Raw genomic sequence first — 27,771 nt, 5'->3', positions numbered from 1 at the left:
GGTCGTTGCGCGGCGCGGGCGGCGCCGTTTCGGCGGCGCACGGGCCGGGCCGGTTTGCGGGTGCGCAGCTGGCGCTGTCAGTCGCGGCCCAAGATGGCGGCGGCCGGGGGCGGATGGAGGCGCTGGTGACGGTGCGGAGACTCGCCGCCGTCTGTACCATGGTGAGAGCCCTCGCGGCCGCTCGGCCTCGCACAGCCGCTCCTGAAGGGCCCCCGGCGTTGTGCCCCGCGCTGAGCGGCGGGGAGGGCTCGCCCGCCGCTCCCCGGCGCCGTGCGAGCAGCAGAAGTGGTTCAAACCCATCGCTGCGGGAGGCCCCGCCGCCCGCGCCGGCACCGGGTGTCTGAGGGGGCCGGGGCGGAGCGGCTGTGCCGGGGAAGGGCGAGGGGAGCGCGGGGAGCCGCGGCCGGGCTGAGCGCGGGGTGCCAGCCTGGCCGGAGCTCGCAGGGATTTGGGATAATCGGGCTCAAATCCCGGTGGGAAAAGTGTGGGGAGGCTCCGCAGAAATGCGAACTCGGCGCTCCCGGTGGGTGTGTCTGCTGCCGCCTGTGCCCCGAAATGTTTTTCGGGCAGGTGGGTGCTGCCTTTCGGAGAGAAAAGGAATTAGCGAGCGCTAATTGTCCTTGCGCTCAGGTCGTATTCGGTTGTTGTGATAACTAAGTTCGTTCTAAAGGTTGTTCTACTCGTTTATCAAAGCTCTGCAATCGTTGCACGTGGATGCATGTAACAGCGATCGTCCCTGCTGCCAGGGAAAGAGGCAGGCTGGTAATTGCATGATTATGCAGAATTTTTAATGAAGTTATGCTGCTGTGTAAATAGAGCCCAGCAAGTGCTTGGGCTGGCGCTGGAGCACAGCTGACTCACAGGAAAATATCGCAGCCTGTCAGTGAAACACCAAAAAGAGCGCACAGAGAACCTTCTGTGAGGATTCCCTCGGTCTGAGCTCTGGCAGGGGCTTGAAGTCTTCAATTCCAGCAGAGGATCAGCCCGGGGGTGCCCTCTCTGAGCAGTTGGGTTTTCCCAGTCCCCCGTTTTCCTTGCTCCAAGGGCAGTTCTCCATCTCCTTCCTGCAATCGTAGCAGGGACTGTTGCACATCAATTTACTGGGTTTGTTTTCACCCGTGTGTAAAAGGAGCAGGATTTTCCTATTTGTTCTCCATACAGGTGCTGACTCCCAGTTTAACTCCAGGCCCAGCTGGACTGAACCCAGTACAAACTGGGTGCTTGCAGTTTCACAGTAACACCCCTAGCGTGAGACATTCATCTTTTCAAATCCCTGGCCATGGAAACCTCACTGAAAGTCTTTGGGGGACGATTTCCCAGGACTTTGTCCTTCCCTAATCTCACTAAATGGGGTTTTTTTTCAACATAATTTGTGTTTTTTAATTGCCCATCACAGACACAGGTGAGATTAAGGCTGGGAGAGGTGAGTCATGACTTTGCTGTGGAGTTCTGCACCCCAGAGGCAAGTGATTGACTCAATCCGGGGAACATTTTGGATGCATTCCTGAGATCAGCTGACTGAGAGGGCAGATGGAAGGCAGTGCATTTCCCTGGGACTGTGCAGCCAAACCTGAGCACATTCCAGTGGGATTTGTTTTCAGAGACTCTGGCTAAACCTCCCCAGCCTTGGATTCAGTTTTGTTCCTGTGCTTGCCTGGATTGTGGTTGGGATGGTGATGGAAGCTGGGCAGGTGCTTGTTGCCTCCCCCTTCCCTCCTGAAGTACTGTGGGTGTTCTTTTCCGAGCAACTTGTCCATGTTTTATCTTTGAGGAAGCAGGTTCTCCTCATTGTGCTTCAAGTGGAAAATTTGCTGTTTCAGTTCTGTGCAGAAATTGTAGAGCAGTGCTGGTAGCACTAAATAATTGAATGAAATTGGCTTCCAAATTCCTTAATTAGTCGTTTAATCAAATGCTGTGGAATCTGTCAGCATCAGTGTTTTAGGTGCATGTGTAGCTTGGCTGAACTTACTGTCAATATTAACATTTGTTCCTTCAACCAGCCCAGCAAATTAAGGTTTGGGTGCTGTTTTTAAAACTGGATCAGTTTATTTGCATGTCCAGCAAGTAAAAATTCTATTTGCTTTGTCATAAAGGAATAAGAAAAACCTGAGCCTCCTTTACAAAAACCTTGAAATACATGAACAAAGTCCCTTTGGGAACTGCTTTCTTCAGGATTATGCTAATCTGTAGTGATTGTACAGGACTTGACATATTTTTCTTAGTAAAATATGCAATTTTTACCAGCATTTCCAGTCATCATCTGTGCTCCAGACTGAAGAAGTGAAACCCAGGTTTGTGACATTGTCAGACCCCTCAGCATCGCAGGGACTGCTGTTCCTGACTTTGCTTCTCAGACACTCCATTCCTCTCCAGTATCTCTGTAAAAATTAAATCCAGAGCCTGAACTCATTAGCAGCCGGTAATGAGGTTTAACCTGAATCATCTCCCCCTCCCTAAAAGAACTTCCCCGTGTTTCAGGGTGGATCAGCTCTGCTGTGCCTCAGGCTGGTGTCATTTCCTTGGTGTGAGCACCGGCCTTTTTCCGGGATTTCACAACGCGCGTGTGGCAGCTCCAGCCTGGCAGGGATTGGGAGCTGGGACGGGCGCAGGGGTTCATTTGGATGTGACTCATTGCTTGGGGAGGCTGCTGGAAAACACATCCATGGCCAGGAGCCACTGACCCGAGCTCTGCTTCTCTGCCACCAGTTTTGTGTCCTAGCCCTGTTTGCAAGCAGCTGCAGAATTAAGGGAAATGGAAACAGAGAGCACTGCTGAGGCATTTTGCATAAAAAAATCCACAGTTGCTGTTTCAGCAGTGTTTAAAGGGGGATCTGTGGTTCCGGGGTGAACACATGGTCATGGGCAGGTGGGAATCCTCTCTTGGCTGAGGAGAGAGTGAGGAGGGCTGAATTCCATGGGTCTCACTGCATCCTCCGACCCAGGGTGTGTTTTCTGTGCTCTGAGACAGTTGTGGAACTGAGGTTTTGAGACAGAACTTGGGGGTTTTGTTGAATTGACAGAACTTTGGAGAAGGAGACCAGAACTTGAGAATGCAGGTGCAAAGCACAGAGCTGGGCTTTTCCTCTCTGGCAGCTTGTGAGCAGAATGTTGTTTCTTGTAGGCAATTAGGGTCACTTCCTCTAGGTTAATGTCTAATTGTTTGTTAAACCAGTCAGACACGCCTGAAGAACTCCAATCCAGGATACAAATTGGGGGTAGCCTTATATGCTCCGAACCAGGGCATAATTATTGACTTCGTTGCTGGAGGGGAGGTGGCTGCAGCGTTTGTAGGTCCCACATTTCCATTTCCCTCCTGAATAATTTACACCGGGCAGCTCCAGCAGGGGTGTGGTGTCCCTGGTGTGTAATGTCACCTCACTGCTGTCACCCGTAGCTGTAGGACTTTGGTTTAGCTTTATCAGAGAATTAACATTTATAACATATCACTGAAAGAAGGGAGGGTAGAAGTAGAGCTGGCCAAGCAGATTTCTGTCTCCAGCAGCGCTCTGCTTCTTGACTGACTTGTTAAGCTGAAAGAGGCAAAATATTTGTCTTTGCACTTAAAACCCAGCCTGAGAATAACTGAGAATAATTGTTTTAGGGGGAGAAAGAAATACATAACCCTTTGGAAAACAGGGAGGAGGTCACTTGAAGGTTTTCCCACGTGTTGTTTGTGCTCTGGTTTAATACTGTGTGTGATGGGTGTTTATTGCTGCATTCTCCAGATTTGGGGCTTCTGACAGTTTGGGGCTGGAAGCAAAGCCAGGCTGCAGTTCAGCTGGACCACACAGGTTCTCTTGGAACGAGCTTTAGGATTTTACAGGAGTCCTGAACACATACCTGAGCTTTCCTGCTGTTCTGGTGTCTGCTTTGATTGTCTATAAACTTTCAAAATTTCATGCTTTAATTGTCCTCAGGAAAATGAGAACTCATGAGAGATCCCAACTGTGTTGTGCCAAGGAAACTGGGCACTACGTGGTTCATTTGTTCAAAGCAGACACTGATCATATATTAGAGGACTTCAGAGCTGCTACAATTTAAAAATGAAGTGTGAATACCTGGGGAAAGATGTTAAAATAACAGTGTAGCTTGTTCAAGAGGTGCTCTATATTACCAAATCTCTCTTGTTTGGTTCTTTAATCAGGATTTAGAGCAAATGCTTTTATTGCCTTGGATTCATCCGTGTTTACATGCACATCACTCACTGTCTTGTTGCTGTTAAAAAAGAAATGGCTTTCAGTTCTTGCTCCAGCAGATGTCAGTTTGGGGGATTCCTACACTCGCTGCCAAAATAAAGGGCAGCACTGTAGATCATTATGGTTTGTTTCTGTACTGTATTTTATATTTTCAGCTCCTTTTATAGTGGATACTTAAAGTGGGCTTGTAAAACAGATGGGGATAAACTTTGTTATGAAAGGACAAGAGGGAATGGTTTTAAACTACAAGTGGGTTGATTTAGACTAGAAAGGAAGGAATTTTTTCCATTAAGGTTGGTAAAGCACTCACACAGGTTGCCCAGAGAAGCTGTGGCTGCCCCTGGATACCTGCAGGTGTCCAAGGCACGTGGGATGTGGCTTGGAGCAACCTGGGATGGGGGAAAGTGTCCCTACCCATGGCAGGGATGGCGCTGGATGGGCTCTAAGGTCCCTTCCAACCCAAACTATTCCATGATTTATCCACTTAACCTGTCCTGCACTGAGTTGTGAATATATTTCCCCATTCAGACCCATTGATTGGCCCCACAGCTGAATTTTACTGTTCTGTGTCTGTGTAATGTCTGAAGTTACAACCTATTTATAAATGAAATATAAACCTATTTATAAATCCGTGGTGTTTGGCTTCACCTTCCCTCAGCATCCACTTCCTCACTTTTCACAGCATTGTCCCTGCACTGTTTGATGTGTGAGGCTCCTGATAAAATCTTGCTGCCAGCTCACAGAAGAACAATGCTGGTAAACACTGGGCCTTGCACAGCTGGGATCTGTTTGTGATTGTTCTTTTAGAGGCCCAGAGAGCTGCAGAATCTCTGAGAGCTGTGCTGGCAAAGCACCCACTCTTATGTGTGTTACTGGGTCATTAGGAGAAGCCCAAGGTCAGGAGAAATCTTGTGGGTGGAGAAATCAAGTGGATGAGCTGGGAACAGTGGTGATGTGGGAGGCAGTGGCTGAGGAGGCTTGGATGAACTGGGGTGAACTGGGAACTGGTGATGTGGGAGGCAGTGGCTGAGGAGGGGAAGGAGCTGCTGACAAAGGGCAGCACTAAGCAGTGGTTCTGTTTTTCCTGCCCTTTCTCCTGCATCCTTTCCACATGTTCTTTTCACTGGAGCCCAGCTTTGCTATCTAATTTAAGAGCGTGAAATGAGAGGGTTTCACAGGTGTGTGTGCCCTGCTTTGCCTTTGGGAGGTGTGGATCCTGTGGACCTTGCAGGACCAGCTCCTCGTGGAATAAACATGTGCTTGGAAGAGTTTACACAGCACCCTGCATTCATTTATTTAAAACCACTCCAATTATGGCTTCATAGGAGTAAATTTCTTTTAAAATACAGAACTTTCAAGTTTCTCTGGGTGACATGGCAGCAGTCAGGGTGCTCTGTGAGCTTTCCTCCTGCCTGGAAATGGGCACAGCCTTTCCAGGAGGAAGATTCCGTAGCATTTGGAAGCGTGAAGCCTTGGAAAGTCTGTGACACTGCTCTACCTGCTCCTTTCAAGATTATCGGTTTGTTTGGAGTGCTTATGCAGGCAAAGTGCTGCAATCCAAGGCTCAATTTACAGTAATTTGTTATGCCTGGAACGACAGCCTTCCTGGATACATGAAAAGGGAGCCTTTCAAACCCTGAGCTGACAACTCTTTTTATCTGACTTCAGTGCTCCACAGCCAAGGAGTTTTAAAGGATGGGGAAAGCAACATCTAATCAGTGTTTAGAACACCATGACGGTGTGTTCTGTGAACTTGCAGCAATACAACCCCAATCTGCTCCATTTCCACTCCCCCCCAGGGTGATTTTAATAGTCCTGAAGCTGGAAGTATTATCTCAGCAAATACAGCAAGTGCGGGCAGACTTCTGCATCAGCTCATGCAGATTTCTTTCCTGAAAGGTTTTAAGTAGCTCGGGCTTGGCCTACTTGTTCTTTTTTTTTTTTTTTTCCCCCTTTTTGTTTTGATTTGTGTATTCACTCTTAAAACAACTCCTCAGCAGTGGGTTTAAGCAGCTCCTCTAATCTGGAGTGGTGCACGATGGTGTCCCTTGGAGCCTTTTCTGCACAACCTGAAAGCTGCTTCCCAGCTTTTTTTAAATGGTGAATCTTCTCCTACTCTCACTTGTTAAAAGGAAACAGTCAAATGAGGTATTAGAGAGCAAGATTTGTGCAGCAGGCATGTTCTGGACACTGAAATCCTTGATGTATTTTTCCCTTTTTTTTTTTGCCTTTCTCTAAAGAGAAATGTCTTTTGCAGGCAGGTGCTCAGTGGGAAGCAGCTGGTTCCAGTCCAGGAGTTAGGATGGTGTGGAGTCCAAGCCAGAATATCCTTAGGGGTTTTAGTCCATCAGGCTGTTACTCCAGTGATGCTGAACAGCTTCTGGGTGTGCATCCAGCTGCAGTGAAAGGTTAGAGATACCCTGAGTTGCAAGGCTTTAATTCCTTCACTTGAACTGAGTTAGATTAATTGCAAAGAGAGGAATGCATAAAAATCGGGTAATGTGGAAATTAATATTTTGTACTGAGCTAAAAAAATAGTAATTATCCTTAAAGAAAGGCTGAATCTTCCAAATTTCATGGGCTGTGTGGAGAGGGCTTTAAATTAACTGATTGTTAAAAGTGAGCTAATGGAATTAATTAGTCCTGGGTGTGTTTTAGACAGGACTTAAAGCAGCTGAAGGCTGTAGGCAAGCATAGGGAACTAGTTCCAACAGGATACAATGAACAGATAGAAATTTTTCTGAAATTTTGGGAGACACATCCAGATGTTAAGAGTTCTCTTCTGACAATCTGCCACTGTCCACAAATGAACTGCAAGTGGAGCATCTCTGGGGGTGTATATAATCTGTATCCATCTAAAGTGGGGGAGTGCCCCAAAACAAGCACAGCAAATGTAAAAAAAAAATAAAATTGACTTCTTGTAGATTTTGGCAGGATCAGTATTGAAAAAAGACCAAACTGGAAGTTTGTAGTTGTATTTTTGAAAAGATGAGAAGGTCTTTACCATTTTAGTTATTTCCCTTGTACTTTAAGCAACTGCTTCATCCCTGTTAAAAAAAATAAAACCTCATGAAGCGTTTGTCTGACAAGTGTTTCTAAATTTCTGTGTCTGCCAATGACCCCAAAGAAATCTTGAGTATTTTTTGTCATTATATTGAGCTACTGATGATTATGGAATGGTTCTAAACCCATTGGCAGTTCAAACCTGTGTAATTAGAGCCCCTCAGAGCTTGTCAGAGGTAAATGCCGTGAACTCTTAGGGCAATGGGGTCTCCCCACTCATGACTCTTTCCCTGCTTTGTGGGTTTTTCCCTCATTTTCCAGCTCCAGTGCCCCTGTGCTCACTGTTTGCTGAGCAGCAGCACAGCATTGACCTGATTATTTTGACAAGAGCTCAGAATAACAGTGAGGATCCTGACCCAGGGCTGTGCAAAGTTTGGTCCTTTTTTTCCCTGGAGCTGCAGCAGCAGCTGCTCCATGCTCAGAAGGTCTCCTCACTCCCTTCTTTCTCTCTCCCCACATGTGCAGAGTTACTTCCAGAGCAGCAGAAGGCAGATATTTGGGAATGGAAATGTGAATTCCGTCCACGTGGCAAAGCGTTAGTTCAGGGTAAAAAATGGGGTAGTCCGTAGTACCAGTCCACTAAATCTCAGCCAGGGTTTGTGGTGGATCAGGATTTCACTGGAACTTAGTAAAACTCCTATTGCTGAAAAGGGAAAAGGTTGTAACTCGAAGCAGGAACCACGAGGATGCTGGAAATGTGGAATTCTCAGCTGACAGCAGCTCCCATTCTGAGCTGTGTGGTTGTTATTAATCACTCCCAGCTTTTGTTCATCCACAGCTTCACAAAAACTCTTCAACTCTGAGGCTTATTCTAATTTCTACCATAAAATTTATTAACTAGAATGTAGAGAAAACGGAGCACTCTTCTTCTTCCTCTCTGATTCCTGTCAGATAAGTGAATGCAGCCTATGAGCCTTTTGTCTGTAAGAATAATTACAAATCCAGTCAGTTTAAGGTCACCAAGTATTGAAGCCCCTGGAAACTTGATACATTTGCAGTTTCTGAAATCAGTTACATCTAGGCTATGCAAAATACTCATTTTCTTTGCAGGAATAGGATTTTCTTTTTGCTAAAAAGAGCCAATGGTGCCTAATTACCCTTCTCTGTCATCTCCTTTTGGTGCTGCAGTGAGTTACCACTGGCTAAAAAACAGAAGTCTACTACTATTTATTCCACTTGCATGGTGCATTGAACTGGAAATAAATCTTTCAGACTTTGCTACTGAGCAAAAATCACTCAGAGCTTACAAGATCTCTCTTCTGGTTTTGGTGGATTATTCAGTTAAAATTTCAGGAATACTGTGGGATCACTGCCTCAGTACAGCTTGGTTAGACAGTTCTCTCAGGTAAGGGGGTTTGAAACTGCTCTTTTCAAATCCCTTTTTGCTTTAAAAAATCCAACAAAACTTGCCTTGGCTGTTACTAGTTTAGCCCAATCCTGTTTTCTCTGTATCTCATCCAGATCTGAGCATGGAATAGAATCCCAGAATCATTTAGGTTGGAAAAGACCTCCAGGATGATGGAGTCCAACCTGACAACCTCCACCTTGTCACCAGCCCAGAACACTGAGTGCCACATCCAGTCTTTCCTTAAATTTTTACATCAAGGTGTTGGTGTGATGTCCCTCACTGTGTTGGTATGAAAAAGTGAGGAAAACTTGAATATTAACAATTCCCTGTGCTGTTGTTTGATACTTTAAAATTTGGTATATTAGATTTTTTAAGGGTGTTCTTTGTCTCTTCAATGAGCACAAACCTTCTTGGTCTTTTAATTACCTGATATGCATAAAGTAAAATGACTGCAGCTATGACAGGAAATGTTTTATTGTTGTTTTTTGGGGATTTTCTTGGCCATTTTTAGCTGTGTGTGTTCCTGCTAAGGTGGCGAGAGTTGAGATGGGCCAGGCAGTTTTTTGTTTTCCTTTTTGACTGATAATTCCAGAACTGAGGAGGCACAGCCAGTTCTGTGAGTGAGGGTTTGAGCAGAAAAGGGTAGCTCTGAGACAACATTTGAAGTCCCAGGAACTCCCAGAAAATTGAAAATCCTGCTTGCAAGTGCTGAAACTTCCATTGTCACCTCCCCCACCAATAGGAAAGTGCTAAATTCACATCTCATTATGTGAGTAAATCACTATTACCACGTAGTTAAATGAGGAGGAAGTTTCCGTCCTTGGATAATTGTGTGTTGTATAAATCTGGGTTTATTCCTGCTCACAGAGCTGGGTTTGATGGTCCTGAAGCAGAGCAGCAGAACAGTTCCTTGAGAGCATTTCCGTGGACCTCACAGAAGTCAAGGATGTACTTCTGGGGTTGTTCAAATGTTGTATTTATTTGCCTTGCACCAGCAGTGAGAAGTCAGTTCTAATCTCCTGCATTCATCTTTCTATTCAGCTGTATTTTAGTTTTTAGGGTTTGCTTAGCTGTTCTGTGCCAAGCAAACTCAATTGCTATGGATGAGGGATTTTTTTCATGGCATTTCTTGGTACTGCCACAATATGTGACATAGTTTAGCAAAACCATATTGATTTTCTTACAGTTTTAGATGTTCAAAGTACCACAAGATGCAGAAAACTTTGGCTGTGGCACCACAAAGGAGATGCATTTCTTAATTCCCCAAATAATAACATAAATTTCCATACTATGGACACTTGCCACTTGGGTTAGATTTTTAATTCTAGATAAGATGCGACTTTTGTGTTTCCAAAATGATGAAGTGTGGTTTGTTTCTCGTGAGCGAATATTCTTGTGAGCTGTGGCAGATGGAAAAACCTTTTAGCTGGGGTGGGAAAAGGTGTGGAACACCTTTCAGTGTGACCATAAACCTCTTCTTAGGCTCCATTGCAGCAGGACATGGCTCAGGCTGGACCAGAGTTCATCTGCCCTGGGTTAATTGGCTAACTGCTAATTGAGTTGCAGAGATTCCTGATTGGGAGGAGCTGAACTTTGGCTGCAGTTCTGGAGTTTACCCCAAAACATGACCAAGTGGTGCCCTCACCATAAAGTGGATTTTCCCCCCTGCTGTATCCTTGTTGCCTTGGTTAGTGCAGTTCTCCTGGACGTTGACTCCATGGTGAATCAGCTGTGCTTCTGCCAGGGAATTATTTTTCCATGGAATGCTGGGCATTGCATTTCCTGGAGCTTTTTCAGTGTTTAATTTGCAAGTTTGCATCTTCAGAACTATTTATGATTAATCTGTGATTTTTTTGGATTCTTCCCATAATTGCTTTGAGTCCTGTTCTGGGTTTTTTATGATTTTATGGATTTAAAATGTTCTCTGGCAAGAAAATTCAGCATCCTCACACAATCCCAGAATGATTTGGGTTGGAAGGGACCCTAAAGCTCATCCCATTCCATGGGCAGGGACACCTTCTACTGTCCCAGGTTGGTCCTACCTTGCCTTGAACACTTCCAGAGATGAGGCATCTATGACTTCAGTTGTAAATAATACATGAAATATAATTTGATTTATTAAGGAAACCTTAATTTTTGAATTGCCTCTGCACTTAATTTACCCAAATTTATAAAGTTTGGGCAGCAGATACAAGGAAACACTTGGAAAAAACTCACCTGTAACCTGTCAGGTTAAATGGAGAGGTACAAATGGGATACAAGTTGGTGGATTGGTTGACAACCCTGGTTTATGGTGGGTTATTAAATTCTTTATAGCATAGTTTTATCAAAAATTACAATTCTTATGGTTTTATTTCTTTGTTCAGGAATTTATTCCATGTGTTGCTTTCCAACAGGAGCATTTGGGCTGTCAGGTTTCCCTGGTTCTGTGAGGTTTGGTCCCTCCTTTAATGGGCTTTTTTCCAGTGTTTCCCTAAATAATATTGGAGATCATGGAGGGGGCGAGGAAGCTCCAGAGAAATTGAAACTGAACTTGACGAGCTTGGAGGATTTACAAATCCTCCTTTCCTAATCACCAAACATGCAGCATGTAAGAGCAAAACAACCTCAAGAGGAGCCAGTGCTGATTTCCAGGCTGAAAATTCTGGAATTTTCACGTTTTGTGCATTTCCATGGAATTTGGATGATCATCTCCTAAGTCAGATGAGAGCAGTGCGAGTGAAGAGCTGAGGTAGCCCTTGGAGATACCCCTGTCTGCAGATCCTCCTTGCTGATGGTTCTCCTTTTATTTAGGTTTGATTTGGGTTTTTTGGGGGGGGGGATAGTGGAGGGAAAAAGAGCTCCTTGGGAGCAGGGAATGGCTGCAGGGAAACAAATGAAAGAAGCTGCCTGAACTGGCACTGAGTCCTCAAAAATGTTGTGTGTGATTGCTGCTTGAGCAGAGCTCTGCTTGTAAATCTGTCAGCACCTTGGGAATGTTTTGTGGGGTTTGTAGTACCCAGTTCTGAGCCTGCCTCATTTTATCTGCTTTGAGAAATGTAACTCACTGTAAATCTGATGGGGGAGCATCCAACTACAACTCTTAAAGCAGGTTATTTCTTGGTTTCTCTCCTGGTTTTTAAGAAAATTTTTAGTTATTTCTCTGTTAAAGACAATCTGGATGGAACTGTCCTTACAGTCTCTACTTGTGGTTTCTATTAATAGGGAGATGATTAAAATGTTTGCTCAGAGATGAAAAAGCACTGGTAGCTTCAGGGGAATAAATGAATTGAGTTATGCTGGACTGTAATTTTTGGTTTAATGCTTTTCTGAGGTGTCTGAAGGTGGCTCACCTGTGCAGAAGGATTTCTGCTTGGACAAGGTTAGAGTGACTTAGATACTTAAAACAGAATTAGGAATCCAAACTGTTTGGATTCTACATCAGATGAGCTCAGGATTGTTGGAGCATCTGCAAGAAACATTAAAGAACAGGATGGAGAGGAATGAGGGAAGGCACCAAATCCCAAGATGTTCCCATCCATAAGGTGTTGGTGGTTTGGAAACAGAAAGAGATGCATAAATATAAATGCACTTTGAATATGGAGTGGACCAAGTTAAAATCCAAAATAAAACATTGGAATGCCTTAGCTGTTGCTTTATGTGGTGTTTTCCAGTTGTATCTAAACCAGCAAATTCCATCCTCATTGTACTGCTGGAAACTCAAGGACACGTCAAAATGCACTGTGAGCTTAATACATCACCCTGAAATAAAGGTAGCAAAGCCAAAGCACTTTCAGGTGATCTGAGACTGTGATAAAACTTTATCTCCATTCTTTTAGGGGTTTGTAATCCCACTTCGCTTGTTCATAGTATTTTGCAAAAGAAAGGTAGAAAATTACAGGATAAATTTATTTTTACAGCGTATTCTTGACTAAATTAAGTTGCTGTTTCTAGGTCACTGTGGCTAACCTGATGTTTGAAGTGAGAACAGTTGATTGTGTTAATTTTCAAATAAACTGAAATGCAGAAAACCCTTCTGTTAGATCAGATAATTCCGGCTGATGGAGTTGAGATTTGAAATGAAACCTTGATACATTTTTGATAATAAAGCATCATATTCATTTAATTCTGAAAAACTCAGCGAACACAAGGTGCTGATTTTCAATGGAAGTAAATTCTTTCTTAATCTTTGGGGATTTTTAGGAAATTTGTATTTTCTCTAACATAAACATTGGTTTTTTTTGTAGGGCGCCAATGCCTCTGCTTTGGAGAAAGAGATTGGTCCTGAGCAGTTCCCTGTGAATGAGCATTATTTTGGCTTGGTCAATGTAAGTGAATTTTCGGTGTTTGAAATGCTGGTTTTTAATTCATATCCTAATTTGGAGCTTAACAGGATTCTCTGAGAACTCAATTGATGAGCACTTCTCACTTAGAGTGGGACTGAGCATAGACACCACATCCTGCAGCGTGGTTATTAACCAAGCTATCATTTCATCTGAAACACAGAAAAATAAGTGTATTTCTTGTAAAGTCTGTGGGAGAACCCTTCCTACTCTGGTACATTTCTAATTCTAAGATTCTAATGTTTGGCTGGAAAGTGGGAGCTGATAAAGTGTGTCCATTGTTCATATGCTGTTCCAGAGAAGATTTTACACTGATGCTGCAGTGCAGGGGAGGTTTTAAAATAAAAATGTGTTGCTTTTCTAAAAACACCCTTCTCGTGGGAGAAGTGGCAGTTTTTATGCAAGAGATGAATGACATAGACTGGGTGGATAATTCCTTCGTGTAGTAATACTCCTTTTGGATTTTTGGCAGCCTGGTGTAGCCATGAACCCTCCAAAAAGCTGCATTTTTGCATCTGTCAGTTTGTGTGGCTCTGGGCTGGAGCTGTGGGGCAGCAACTGTGCAGAGAGGGTGTTGCTCCTGAGTTAGTTCAGAGCAGCAGTGGTTCTGTGGCATCTTATTTATGATGGGAAAATGCAATTTTGGCATAACTCACTGGGAACAGAATTACATTTCTGTGTGCTGGTCATCAAGGTTGTGTTGAAAGCTGGGAGATGCTCCATCTCTTCACACTCCAAGTAAGGCCAATTAAGTGGTATTTATTGAGCTCATTAGAGACCCAGTTAATAGACTTTGTGTGTGTTTCTAGCAGTTTATATTTCAGACACCCAGCTATCCAAACACACAGAATTCTGTTCCTTAAGTAGGGTGTTGATGGCCATTCCCGAGCTGCTGAGGTTTGCACCGTAATGGCAAAAATGGAAGGCATCTCCAATTGTAACAGAAATAGCAGAGCACTGAATGGTGTGAAGAGGAAAAACAGCATCCTAAAAATAACCAGAATTGTTAGAACCACATCCATTCTCTGTTTTGAAGGGTAAAATATGACTAATGCTGTTGTGCTTCATTTCTTGCAACTGGTTTTTTCAGGGTGCTTGTTCTCATGCCGTTGTTCTGCTGAGCTTTTTCCGAAGTTATTTCTGGTTCTTTCACGATTTGGAATTAATTGGAGCATTTTAAAGAGGGCAATTTCATGGCTTCAGCATCAGTGCTGTTAAATGTGTGGTTGTGTGCACACAGGTGTTGAATTTGTGGGCAATGGAGCCCCAAACTTGAGGGTTGAATAGTTATTTAATTTTTGGATCAGTGAGCTAAACCAACGTGGCTCTGTTAAACTGTGTCTAAAGCCACTGCGGAATATGTGGGAGAAGGGAACAGCCTGTTAAAATAGTCTATATGCACTATAGCACAAGAGGGATGGAACAACAGTGTCATTCCAGAATTTCATCTCAGTCTTCATTTTAAGAAGCTCCTATCTTCAAATAAGCCTTCAAACTTAGGCTGCCTATTTTGTGTTGTGTGCAAATTTATTTAGCGTGATGCTTCTTTGTTTTTCTGGGTTACTAACAAGCATCTGAGTGATTCTCTCTCCTAATTCATGTGTTTGTTTAGTTCCATATTTATTTTCCTCGTGTCAATAAGTTTTAACTGTTGTTCCCTGTTGTTTGCATAAGGTATCAATCAGTGTTACTGTAGCTCTAATCTGGGACCTTTTGAGCTGTATGAATTAAGCTGTTCATTTGCTGTTTCAGTCAAAGTGGTTATTAGCTTGAAGCCATTCTGCTGCAGTAATCACACCAAATGTGGGTGAACAGTGGCCGTGTCTCCGAGCACGACTCTGTTCTGTAGGCAGATTTTTATGCTTTTTTGGTTTATTTAAAATACGTTGCTCTTGGGATGCAGAACCTCGTTACCAGCATAGCTGGGGACTGGTAAACCCAGAATTTGTTTCCCTTTTTTGAAGCAGCAGCACAATAAATTGCAGAGCAGCAGCTCTGAAGCTGTGGTGTGGTGTTGGGGGTGATAAGCTGATATCGTGGTGTGCCTCCCTGCTCAGCCATGGGGAGCTGCTTCTGCAAGGCCTTATCTGTGCCCTGGCACTGCCTTCAGACAGGCCAGATGCAAACCAGCTGCTCTGTGCATTGCCCTGCATCATATGCTGCTCAAAACATTCCATTATGAGCAGGAAATACAGATTTTATTACTAATTTATAATATGTTTTGCCACTGGGTTTGGCTCCGTTGGTCAGAGCAGTGCTGATAATGCCGAGGCTGTGGGTTTGATCCCTGTATGGGCTGTTCACATAAGAGTTGGACTCAGTGATCCTTGGGGGTCCCTTTCAGCTCAGAATATTCTGTGAAATTTGTTATTTATTTATTTTGGGCTTTCCTCTCCCCAGCAGGCTCTCCTCTCTCAGGATGAGTAGGGCTGTGTCCAGAGATTTTGATTCTCTCATGAGCCCTTAATTACTTTTTCTGTGTATTCCCAGTATCCTGTGGCTGTTGCCTCCTCTCCCTTCCCTCGCTGACACAAGGCTCAGCCTTGCCCCCCATTCCAACCAGTATTCCCCAGTAAATGAGCTCTGCCAGGTGACTTCTCCAGTTTCACTGTGTGACATTCTTAATGAACAACCTCTTGCTGTCGTTTCTTTTTGCCAGCCCTAATCCAAGCCCCTTTGTTCTGTTTTTTGACCAGTTCGGCAATACCTGCTACTGCAACTCGGTCTTACAGGCACTTTATTTTTGTCGGCCATTTCGGGAAAAAGTTTTGGCATACAAAGTGCAGCCTCGAAAGAAGGAAAGCCTCCTGACCTGCCTCTCTGATCTCTTCAACAGTATTGCCACGCAAAAGAAGAAGGTGGGAGTCATCCCACCCAAGAAATTTATTTCCCGATTGAGGAAAGAAAATGGTAAATGAATAAATGAGGGGTTTTTTTAGTGCATTTTTAAGCATGTCAAATGTTAAACTCAGGTTTCTTTTGGAGCCCAAATTGTGAAGTTTTAGCAGGTTTCTTGAATATTTTTGCGGTGTGAAGTTTGCCACCTCTGTGCTTGTCCTGTGAGTTTGTCCTTATCTCAGTATCTTTGTTTCTGGACTTGCACACGTCCAGATATTCCACACTGGCATCGTGTTCCCTAGAGGAACAAGTCAGCACACTCCAGGTCATTGCTCCAGGCTGTCACGATCTCTCAGAGGAGACCCAGCCACTCACAGCCTGTTCTTTGCATTTGTGGTAGGATAAATTCCTTAGGATCAGAACCAGTGGTTATTTCCCAGGGCTGTTTGGTGAGGAAAAGTTCTGGCTGTTGATTTATCCTCTCTACTTGAACTTGAAAAGATAACAAACTTCCAGTAGGGGATTTTTGCCCCTTGATGCTGGACTTAATGAGCTAGTGGCCCAAGGAACATGTCTGAATTTCTTTATTTCCCTCCCTTTCCAAAGAAAAGAAGAAAATAAACTACAAAAAACCCCAAACCAATCATGGTTTTCTTCAGTTCTGAGAAATGCCCAAGCTAAGTTTCCTTTATGGTGTTTTTCAGCTGTCTGTTTGTTGCAACCTGAGGATAATCATTGAGAGAACAACAAAGTGTCATTCTTCCCAAACTCACCAGTGTCACCAGAGCTGTATGACAGGGGACAGGAGGGAAGGGAAAACAGCAGTGACCTGGCATCAGGAATTGTCTGTAGTTGCTCATTCTCCTCCCTCTCTTCCTTTCCAGAATTGTTTGATAATTACATGCAGCAGGATGCACACGAATTCCTAAACTACCTACTGAACACTATTGCTGACTTACTCCAAGAGGAGAAAAAGCAGGAGAAGCAGAATGGGAAGCTCCAGAATGGCAGCATTGAGAGCGAAGAAGGAGACAAGCCTGATCTGACGTGGGTCCATGAAATCTTCCAAGGAACACTAACCAATGAAACCAGATGTCTTAACTGTGAGGCTGTACGTGCACAAGCAAACCACACCTCTTAGCTTTCTCCCAGCTTCTGGATTGTTTTCCCTAACACTGAGCACCCTTTTTCATTTATTAGGGTAGATGAAATTGCACTGTCTCTATTAAAATATGGAGCATAGCCTATTTTAGGACTGTATCAGCTCTATGTTCAAAGCAATGCTCATTAAGGTATGTTGCCCAGAAAAAGCCCAGTGTTTTCCCTGTTCCTCCTCCCTGTTTCCATTGAGGCAGCTGCACCTGGCTGATCCAAGCTGCCTTTTTGTCTCCATGTTATTCCCTGTGTCAGTGATTGAGAGTTTATGTTGTGTTTCTACATGAGAGTTGCTCTTAATTGAACTCTGGGATGAACTGAGTTGCTTGAACTGGAATTCTGTGCTTGGTGCTGGTCTTTGGCCACTCTATTTGAGAGCAAAAAAAAGTGCCGTGAAATCTAGAATTAGAGCCACACCACCTTCAGACCAGGGATTTGTAGTTAAGTCATATGCTCTGATTTAACGGTGCTAAAAAAAAATGAAAACCCACATGGGGAGAGAAATAAAAGAACCAAGAAGTGATTACAACAGAAAAAACTGTTCTTGGCGTTTAAAATCTAAAGTTATGGCTATGTGGTGAGGAGAAGCTTTAAAAATGACATTAATAGGATTCTGTCTCAAGAATTTTGCAGTGAAATGTGACTGTTCCACAAATGGAAAGATGGTTTTCCTCCCTGCTAGCCCATTTAATTGAAGAGCCATCTGCCTGTTTCTGCCTTGCCTCTGAGTATTGACTGTTAGACCCTGAAATGCAGCAGAAAGCTGGATCAGGCTGCAGAGAAAATGGAATGTGGTTAAAGCTTCTCCAGTGAGAGCTCTGAGTGGTTAAAACTGGGGTTTGCCAGTGAAATAATCAGATGTGGCTTGAAGTCTCGAGGGGGAGAGATGTTTCATGAGAAAGGGTTTGGGGTTTTGTGCTTTTTTTTCCATGGGTTTTTGGTTTGGTTTTGTTATTGTTGCTTTTTTTTTTTTCTTATTTTTTTAATGCTCCTCTTTGGATTTTAACACCACGTCAGGTTATTTAATCAGTTTTAGTTTACCCCAAGAAAAGGCCTCTGTGTGTGTGTGTACATTTCTTTTTAATCACGTTGCACCATGCCAGAAATGGTTAAAAGAAATCTGCCAGCTCTAAATTGTTACCAAATATCTCTTCTTATTATTTTTTTTTCAAGGTTAGTAGCAAAGATGAGGACTTTCTGGACCTCTCGGTTGATGTGGAACAAAATACATCAATTACACATTGTCTAAGGTAAACAGAATTCTTTGGGAATGGAAAAAATACCTGTCCTGGTCAGAAGGAAAGAGCCTGGATTAGTTGTTCTCTCATGCAGCAGTTGTAGGCTTTGAGATGTGGTAAAATGTTGGCAGTTTTGGAAGGTTTCTTAGTGGGTTTTAGTAGTTAATGAGCACTAGTGGTGGCTAAGATTGATTTTCACTTTCTTTTATGGGGATTTGAATTTGTTACCTCACCCAGTCAGGCTTTATCAAAAATAAACATGCTGTGTTTGGTTTCACAATAAATTCTTGATTATTTTAATATTCTTACTGAATTTTAGTCTCCTGGCCCTGATGTTTAGGGTCAGTTTTGTTTTTCCTGATAGACTTTTGCTCCGTGTGTTTGTCTGCTAGCTCCAAGGCTTATCAGCTGCTTGGATACTTAATTTGCATACAGCATCTGGCTATTTAATAGCTGATAATGGATGTCTAATTGCTGGGAGCTGAAGGATAATCCAGACTTTGCTACTTAATGGCTGTAGATGTGAACATTTAATTTCTGCCACTAAAGAAAACATGGAATGGCTACTGATGGAAACAAAACTCAGTCACCTTATTGCTGTTTATTACCTTTCCTAGCCAAAAAATAGGCAGTTAATACTTGAGGGTGTAAATTCCAGATTTTTCCAGCTGAACATAGTTGCTGCATCCCAGGAGCGAGACAAGTACACCTCAAATGGCTCTGGGAGCACCATGAGTGAAAGGAGCTTCATCCTCTGTGTGTTGTTTGGGGCTTTTTTTCAGCTTTATCAGCATTAGCTTTTACCTGGATGCTCTGGAATGTCCCTGCTTATGCCACTCTCTGATTTCCACAGGGGATTTAGTAACACTGAGACTCTATGCAGTGAATACAAATACTATTGTGAGCAGTGCCGCAGCAAACAGGAGGCACAGAAGAGGTAAGGGCCAAATATTCAGGCTGAGGGAGATGTTGTCTTAAAATTTCTGGGCGAATACACCTGGTGAATTCAGGAAAAAGAAGAGGTAAGATTGTCTGGGTCTGTATTTGGTGAAGGAGAAGTGGAGAGACCAAGTAACTTCATGGCAGCCTCATCATGAGGAGATTGATCCTGTGTTTCTCCCAGAAGAGTTTCTGTCTGGTGCTTCCACACATCCACATTTTCCCCAGTTAGCATTAATCAGCTTAAAGCCACTGGAAAACATCCCATCTGCTTTGTCTGTGAGCACTGGATACAGAAAAATCTTCTTTTTCCCCTCAGACTTGGTCACAGCCAGAGAAGCAACACAGATTTTTTCCAGCTTTTTCTTCCCATTGATTGGTGAAAAGCTGATGTTGTCCTGCATTCAGATGTCAGTTGTGCTGTTAATAATTTGGAATAAATATTGCCTGTTCTCCCTAAGTGAGAAAACCCAGCATTTTAAACATTTTACCAACATTTTGGATTCCTTTTACGACACTTCCCCATAACGAAGCCGTTCTTGAGCAAAGCTTTATTTGGGGTGATACACTAATCCTTCTCTTTGTCCCATTCTATTTTTGTGCTGCAGAATGAGGGTGAAAAAGCTGCCCATGATCCTGGCTCTGCACTTGAAGAGGTTCAAATACATGGACCAGCTGCACCGCTACACCAAACTCTCCTACAGGGTGGTGTTTCCCCTGGAGCTGCGGCTCTTCAACACCTCGGGGGATGCCACCAACCCCGACAGGATGTACGACCTGGTGGCCGTGGTGGTCCACTGTGGCAGGTACTTCTGCACATTCCTTGCCTTTCTTTGGAATTCTGAAGGAATCTCTCATCCCTGAGCTGTTCCATCGCACTGCTTGGCAGTGCCGGAGCGTTTAGAGCTGGTTGGCTGGAAGTATTCTTTTTTTTTTTTTTTTTAATGTCTGTCTTTTTTACTACCTTTTTTACTGTTTTAAATTTTACTTCGAAGTTTTACTCTTTTCAGTTTTACTTTACAGGCTAAGATTTGTCATTTTAGCAGCACAGTGGCCCATCAGACAAGTTCTTTCTTTGAGCCGTAGCAAAGAGCAATCATTAAAAAACCCCAAAATAACAAAAAAACCCCACCCCTAACCTTGCTTTCCAGGAAGTCTACATGGAATAAAAAGAAATCTTGGAAAAACACCTACTAAAATAGAAATAGATTATGTTTTTCATGTTGCTGCTGCCTAAACCCTTGAAGTTTCTTTAGAAGCTGGTGCCATCATGTGGAATAAACTGTGCACTGCTGAATTTTTAAATATCCTTATTTTCTTCATTAAATTTCAGTTTTAGCAGCTTCAGTTCTGGTTTTAAAAGCAAAGAGGAAAAGCTTTTAAGCATTTTAGGGAAAAAAGCCCTCATAGAAGGGGAAAAATTATTTCTGACTGCCTTCAGGAAGTGTGAGTTTTAAAGTGATCAGTTTTACAGCACATAAATGTTTTGAAACATCTTTGTGAGGAGCAAAATGCTAAGAATGCATAGATTTAGTATAAATAAACTTCATATAATTCTAGAAGATTCTTGTTGTGGTGCAGTTGTAGTGATTATTTAATTTTTTTCATTTTAGGATCTCATCCAATGCGTTTTCTTGGGTAGTTTTTAATTTGCCATACCTGTGCCTACACTTACATGTTTGGTTAATGGTGATTAATAATTCACATTCTGAAATGCTTTTGCTTTTTCTTCTCAAACCTTTTATCCTGTGTGGGGCTTTTAGGACTCCTGTAACTCACCTGCTCTCAATTCTTACTGGGAACTTAGCAAAGGCTTGAGATAAATGAGATTTTCTAAATATTTTGAGTTCTCAGATCTTGTTTGAAATATTTTGAGCTTAGACTTCTATATTTTTATTTAGTTGCCCTAAAAAAAGGAATTTCATTCTTGGAATAATGTTGGATATTGTGTTTATCAATAATTCTGGAAGGACTGGAGACTTTCTTTTGCCTAAAACTGCTGCAAATACTGGGGTTTTTAAAGCTTTATGTTGATCCTAAGGAAAGGATAAAGCTGGGAAGAGGGAGTATTTTTTCCCACTGTATCCCTGGGCTGTTTTCTCAGGATTTGAGGTCAGTAAATTGTAATTTTCCATCCATGTGGTTCATTATCTCAAACCAATCCCTTCCCAGGGCAGCCTGCCTGCCTTTACTCTTGGAATTAGGTCATTTTATTGGCCCTTCCCTTCCAGGTAAATCTTTGGGATGTGGGCAGTGGGATTGGACTGGAAACTTCCATGAGAAAAGTGGGAAGGGCACTCACAGAAGGTCTGGCTGTGGTCAGGCACAGGTTAAACCACACTGAGAATGAAAGGAATTCCTGCTGTGAAATATTTCAGACCTGATTAAATTCAAAACTTAATTAACAGTGGTCAAAATAGTCAGCAGTGGTGAATGCAACGAAACAGAGATTGAAATATTTTTAATTTTGTTTTTTAAAATCTATGAATGGTGAGATGAAATATTTATGGAATAAAAACATGGAATATTTATTTTATGTATGTGTTTTGAATGTTTTGTGTTTTGAATGTTTTGTGTTTTCAAGTAGCCAAGAGCGACATTTTAATTGAAGCAATTTGGCAAAAATCTAAAAACCTAACCTAAAAAATCTGAAATCTGATAAGCAGCATTATGGGAAGAGCTGGGAAGTGGAGCTGGGACAGCCAGAGGTGGATGCTGGGGAGGGAAGCGGCTCCTGGATAATGAATTCTCAATCCCTTTTCCCTGCAGTGGCCCAAACCGTGGGCATTACATCACCATCGTGAAGAGCCACGGCTTCTGGTTGCTGTTTGATGATGACATTGTAGAGGTGGGTAAGGAACAACAAAACTCTTTTAAAAAACTCTGCTTTCAGCCCATTTTTTGGCTCCTTTCCATTGCTAACTTGTGTTTCATTGCTTCTCACTTTTTTTGGGTCAGTTTTCACCAACGAATTGTAGAACAAAATTATTTTTAGTGATGATGTTGAAACAGCTCAAGCAAATTTTTGCTTTCCTGCCAACATATCTGTAAAGGCTAACATCCACAATATTTATACATCCATGTATTTCACATAATTATTAAGCAAATATCAAACAGTAGAACAAATGCCACAGCAGAGCTGCTTTTTGTGAAGATGAAGAGCTTTGTTTGTCTCGGAGATCCCATGGTCAAGGCCTGATTAAGTGTCTAAATATCAAAAGCCATGCTTGTGTTGCAATAAAAATGTGGGACATTCCTCATTTTTAGTTTTTTACAATCTTTGCGTAGTTTTGAGCATCAGGGGTGGCTTCCCAGTGTGTGTGTGATGTCAACAGTCCCCTTTCTCCCATTTTTATATTTTTGGGGTCACTTTCCTCTGTTTCTGTCATGGGCCAAGCACAGAATTGTGTCACCTAATTCTGGAAATAGTGTTCACCTCAATATTTTAAAATGCAAGTGTTCTCTGTCTTTTCCATCCAGGAGATGAACTTTACATTTTAAAAGATGTAACACAACCATCCTTTCATTCTGTATTTGTTTCCTAGCAGCCACTTCTATGTTCTATCTTCACGTCTAGGGCAAAACCAAATTTCTGTTTATCTGCAAACACTGTTGGCACTTTCATAGATGTGCCAAAAATGGCTTTGAAATAAGTGCTGTCTGTTATTGGGCAGTAAATCCAAGGAGCTGTCCTGGAAAAAAACCCACTTTTTTTCCTTTATGTTGCTTTTCTGTCTTTAATCATGACTTGCTGTTTTTTTCAAGTTCATCTTCTTTCTTAGAATTTCTTTAAAATGCTATAAAAATCAAGCTCTTTGGAGGGTTAACATTCTAGGCCTGGCTACCTCACAAAGCAGACCTGAGGAGGTGAGTGCAAAGCTCTTGTTCCAGATACTGCAGCTGAAAGCCCAGGAAAAGGCCTTTCCACCCGAAATACAAAAAGCTTTATTGCATTTTTTGGCAAGTGATGTGAATGAACAGCTCCAAACTGAAAAGAGGAAGGAGTTTGTCCTCATTACCCACTAAATGTCAGCAGTGGGGAAGGCAGATTTATTTGCCTGTTAGGATTTCATTAGAGGGCCAACTCTCAATTAAATTGGAGATTGATGACCACCAAACATTCCTGCAGCATATGTGGGAAAGCAGCAAATCCAGGGGGCAAATCAGTCCAAGGGGCATCCTGAGCCAAGCAAAATGAATTGAGAAACCTGAGTCAATGGCTAATTTGAATTTGACATTTTGTCACCAGAGCAGCCAGGGGATGCATCCCAGTGCCAGTGTTTACCTGGAAACATCCATCCATGGAGCTCTCCACACTGAGGAGAGGCAGAGAATGGCTTCATGGCTTTGCTTAAAAGATAACTCCGAGATTTGAATGCTGGGAATGGGATTCCAGAATTGGATTTGGTTTGGAAAACCAGAATGGGTGTCTGGAAATGAGCAAAGGATGTTTAATCTCAGTTAATAAGAAACATCATTTTTAATGCCAAGTGAGGCTGCAGCATCCTGAAAGTTGTAGCTTTAGAGTGACAACCATTCCCCTAAATCTACAACTGGGGAAAACCATATCTGGTCAAGTAAGAATGGGAAGAATAGAATCTATATAATCCCCTTTCAGTTCCACTCTGTTTTCTGGGATAGTGAAATTAAAGAAGGAAGTCAGTTTTGCTGCGCTGAAACTAAAAATATCTGTGGCATGAATTAATGTGGATCAAATGTTTGAGTTGCATTCAGAATGAGTAGTGGAAATAGGCTTGATTGCATGGCAAGTGAGTTGGCACTTAAAATAAAACGTGTTTGACTTGTCTGCTAAATATACTGCAGGAGCTGAGGCGTGTTCTTTCACTGTATTCCTGTTCAAATGTGGCTCTCCCAGTCTGTAGTAATGTTAATAAATGGTGTGAAAATGCAGCGGCCTCAGGAGGGGGTTTCAGCTTCCCCTCACTCCTTGGATGGAGAAAAGACAAAACATCTCTTTGGGGGGTTTTTTTCCCCCCTCTTAGGTGTTTAACAAAACTCTTCAAGAGAGAATTTCTGCAGTTGGTGCATCTTCTGAAAACTCATGTCTGGTTTTTCTTGTGCTGGGAAAAAGCTGGGAAAGGCTGGTCCCAGCTCAGCAGTGCCACGTGGAGAAGGCAGTGCTGCTCAGCTCGTGGTGATGCCAAAATCTGGTCAGTGAGCAGTGATTTCACATTCTCCAAATGGGTTCTGCAGCTGAGGAGGCTCCTGCTGGAGGCACAGCAGGGTCCCTTTCTTCTAAGATGTAATCACAGGTTGGTCTCTGCTCCTCCTGAGCAGGGCAGGTGTTCAACCCAGAGCTTCTTGTGTTCGGAACATTTCTTTATTTCCTCAACTTAATTCCTTGGGAATAACAGGGAACTTGGGGCTCATCTCCTCAACAAATTCAGACCTCTCATTTTTGTGGATCCAGAGTCCTAAAGGTATTAAAAAACTCCATCCCAGTGGAGTGCTGAGCAGCCCAGGTGCCTGGGAATGTTTTATTCCAGTCTCTGGACTGCAGGATCCCATTCACTGATGGGAAGCCAGTTGTGCTCAGGAGCAGGATCAAGGCATGGAGAACCTCCATCTTTAAAACCCCTTTAAAATGCCCTCCAGTTGCTGGTGGGAGTATGAGAACAAAACAGCTTTTCTGCACATAGGTCACAGATTGAAATATAAGCAGATTTTAATTCTATTAGTCCAGCACATCATCATTTTTCTTGCAACACAAACTTGTGGTAATATTCCAGAAGGCTGTGCCAGGTAGGAAAAGTCTCTTATGGCCAAAGATCATAATTAGATGAGATTCACAGAACTCAGGTAGCACTTGCAGGACTTCTCTCCCTAAAAGGCTCACAATAACTTTGAAATCTGGGAGTTATTGTAGCTGAATTTTCAATCTACACTACATGTACTTGCAGCTGTGCAAAAACCTTCTTGCCTGATTAGTGACTGCTTTTTTTAATTATAAAATAATTCAATTATAAAATACTCAGGCAAGGTACCACCAGTCAGAAAAGCAAATATAAAAATGTCATGTGGTCTTTCAAGGATACATTTTCATGGATCACTTGTTTTGTAGTCTGGCTTAAGAGTGCATCCCTTCTGAGAAGTTTCTATTTCGTCCTGATTTCCTGGTTTTTTCAACAGTCAATAAGTTATTAAGTGGGAAAAAATGTTTTGTTGGATTGAATGGTGTTGAAATGTCACTGTGTCAACACTGCATGGCTTTCCAGATCTCCTCTGAGAACTGGGAATAATGGTTTATCTGAGAAAAGGCTTTTAGGTTGGTGTTGTGATTGAAGCTAATTAAAACTTCCATTAATTTTCAGAAAATTGACGCCCAGGCCATTGAAGAATTCTATGGTTTAACATCAGACATTTCCAAAAACTCCGAATCTGGATACATCCTCTTCTACCAGTCCAGGGACTGAGACAAGAGACACAAGATGGACACAAGGAAAAAGGGATCAAGCTATGTCCGAGTGGAACGGATTTGTGCCAGCAGAAGCAGCTCCTCGGTGTTGCTGTAGGACCAGGACAGACCCAGGGGGGAGGAGAGAGCTCCCTCCCTGCCCTTTTTGGAGGATTAGTGCTGAACTGCCGTAACAAGAAGAGCTTTTGTTCCAGTTTTCTTTCTGGGCTTTTTTTTTTACGTGCTATCTTCCAAAATCTGTGTTACCTCTACTTGAAACCCGGCTGCTTATTTGTTCATGAACTCAAGAAGAGATTTCAAAGTAGCATTGTAGGATTTTTACCATTTAAAGTTGGCCTGAGGCTATACCTTGGTTTCTGCCATCGTTTTTCTGTATTTTAGCAGAACGATTTCAATATTCAGTGTCAGCTGAAGGCATATTTTAGGATATGAGCAGCAGCTGGTTGCTGGATATTTTTGGTGACTCAGACTTGAGAAGCAGTACAAAGCTAAGACATATTGGAAATGTCAAGTCTGTAATTTTTATAAAGAAAAAGCAGACAAACCCCTCTCTCTGCAGCATTGTAAACCTCCCCAGCCTGCATTCTCTTGGCTTTAGAGAACACCAACAGCACTGCTTCTTTTTGTACTGCTCTGATTTGTGCTGTTTGTTTCTCCTGCAGAAGGCAGAGAACTGTCTCCATATCCAGCCTCTCCTGCTGTGCATTTCCCTTTGGAAGCAGCAGTTTTGCCTCCAGGCCCCGTTGCTGCAGGTTCCAGGGAAGCAGAGCAGCCCTTACCTGTCAAAGACCATCTCTGCCGTAGAAAAGTTGGGAGTTCCAGCCTTTCTTGGAGCTGTTGCATAAACCAAAAGTGCCCTCATTCTGAAGCAGGATCTGTTCCACATTTCACTCAATTCCCAGGAAACTGATGCCAAGTTGCATTTTGAATCTATGCTAATCCACAGAAACAGCACTAATGGGGAAGGGTTAACCAAGGGAAGGGGTGTTTGGGGAACTAATCCAGGAGTTCTGAGTCTTCAAGGTAATGAACAGGTGAGAAGGAAAACCAACCAACCAACCCACCAGCCATTACCTGGTCAGTGTTCCAGTCACTGGTGGTGATGTTTGTCTCCATCTGGGAACCTAACACCCCCTAAAACGCTTCTGATTGATTTACCTCTCTAGGCCTTGCTTCCCAGGGGAAATTGTTGGTCTTTTGAAGACTGAAATGAAGCAATTCTTATCCGTTACTGTGTATATATTATAATCTCAAGGATAACTAGGAAGAAAAGACTAAGGAAGTTTGTGAGAAATCTCAGCAAATCTTGTGCAAGTTTCTTTTGGAGAAGTCCTGTTGCTGTGCCAAAGCTTGTCACAGCTGGCTCCAGCCTCCCAGTGGGAATGAGTTTTGCTGTCCTCACCTGCTGGGTCCCTGAGCTGTGTGTCCTCAGTGTGGCTGTTCCAGCACAGCCCCTCATCTGTCCCCAGTGCTCGTTGTTCTTGAGGATCTTTAACTTATGCAATTCTGTGGCTTGTGCAGGATATTCAATATTTTACCAAAACACTGTCCTCAGGAAAGCAGCGTTCCACAGTTCCTCGTGCTGCCTGTGTCTGTTCCTTCCTCTCATGACCACAAACGTGATGTTTAGCAATTAACTCCTGCCTTCAAAATGCAAATGAACCATTGCCATCGTATTCCAGCTGGGTGCAGCTTCCATTCTCCTGGCACGTAAAATATGGACATTGGGTTTTTTAAATTATTTTTTATTATACAGAGTTCTGTCATTTTGAGAGACACATTCAACAGCAGCAAATGTTCTTGTCATCTTGTTCCTGTTGTGTGACAATTGTTCCTGGCTAAGAGTCTTCTCCCCTTCTCCACACACAAGCTGTGAGTCCTCTCCTGGTGATGCCACCAGAAGATTATCACTGAGTCTTGCAAAAAAATGAAGAAAAAAAAAAATGAGAGAGCACTGAGTTAAAAAGAATCTAAACAGTAAATACAGAAAGTAATGTAGTACACTAGACATGTATTTTGTATATCTGGTGATACCTTTTTACAAATAAAATACCTGACTGAGAGATAATATTGAAAGATATATGCTATAGATTAAAACCTGTTAAAAGTGCACTTTTGCTACAGATTTATAAGGAGACTAAAAGGAATTAAATGGGAAGAGAATGGCGTGATGTTACTTCTGTATAATAAATGACCCCACCTGTCTCCAATAAAGGTCATTATGGTCAAACCCAAA

The 27,771-nt window shown here is 42.8% G+C and overlaps 1 protein-coding gene across 2 annotated transcripts; it reads left to right on the top strand.

The window, feature by feature from the left end:
- LOC116450961 (ubiquitin carboxyl-terminal hydrolase 12-like) lies at positions 1-27,771 on the top strand. Of its 2 annotated transcripts, XM_032123988.1 has the most exons (9): positions 1-161; positions 12,834-12,914; positions 15,626-15,839; positions 16,652-16,878; positions 18,096-18,172; positions 19,014-19,097; positions 19,708-19,905; positions 21,869-21,947; positions 25,432-27,771. In XM_032123988.1, the coding sequence occupies exons 1-9, from the start codon at positions 114-116 to the stop codon at positions 25,531-25,533; spliced, it is 1,110 nt and encodes a 369-aa protein (XP_031979879.1). In that variant the 5' UTR covers positions 1-113; the 3' UTR covers positions 25,534-27,771. The 2 variants fall into 2 exon arrangements, with proteins under 2 accessions (XP_031979879.1, XP_031979878.1); XM_032123987.1 differs by lacking the exon at positions 25,432-27,771 and having other exon boundaries at positions 21,869-25,414.

This window comes from Corvus moneduloides, chromosome 14, assembly GCF_009650955.1.
Source record: "Corvus moneduloides isolate bCorMon1 chromosome 14, bCorMon1.pri, whole genome shotgun sequence".
Classification (NCBI taxonomy): Eukaryota; Metazoa; Chordata; class Aves; order Passeriformes; family Corvidae; genus Corvus; species Corvus moneduloides.
The sequence above is the reverse complement of the archived record's forward strand: the minus strand, read 5'-3'. Positions and strand labels throughout refer to the sequence as shown.

What these genes read in the sequence shown, in the direction of transcription:
- LOC116450961 (XM_032123987.1), top strand. Translation starts at nt 114, where the DNA reads ATGGAGGCGCTGGTGACGGTGCGGAGACTCGCCGCCGTCTGTACCATG. An exon ending in GATGTCTTAACTGTGAGGCT is followed by an intron (nt 16,879 to 18,095) that starts GTACGTGCACAA and finishes TTTTTTTTCAAG; the next exon opens with GTTAGTAGCAAAGATGAGGA. An exon ending in AAACAGGAGGCACAGAAGAG is followed by an intron (nt 19,098 to 19,707) that starts GTAAGGGCCAAA and finishes TTTGTGCTGCAG; the next exon opens with AATGAGGGTGAAAAAGCTGC.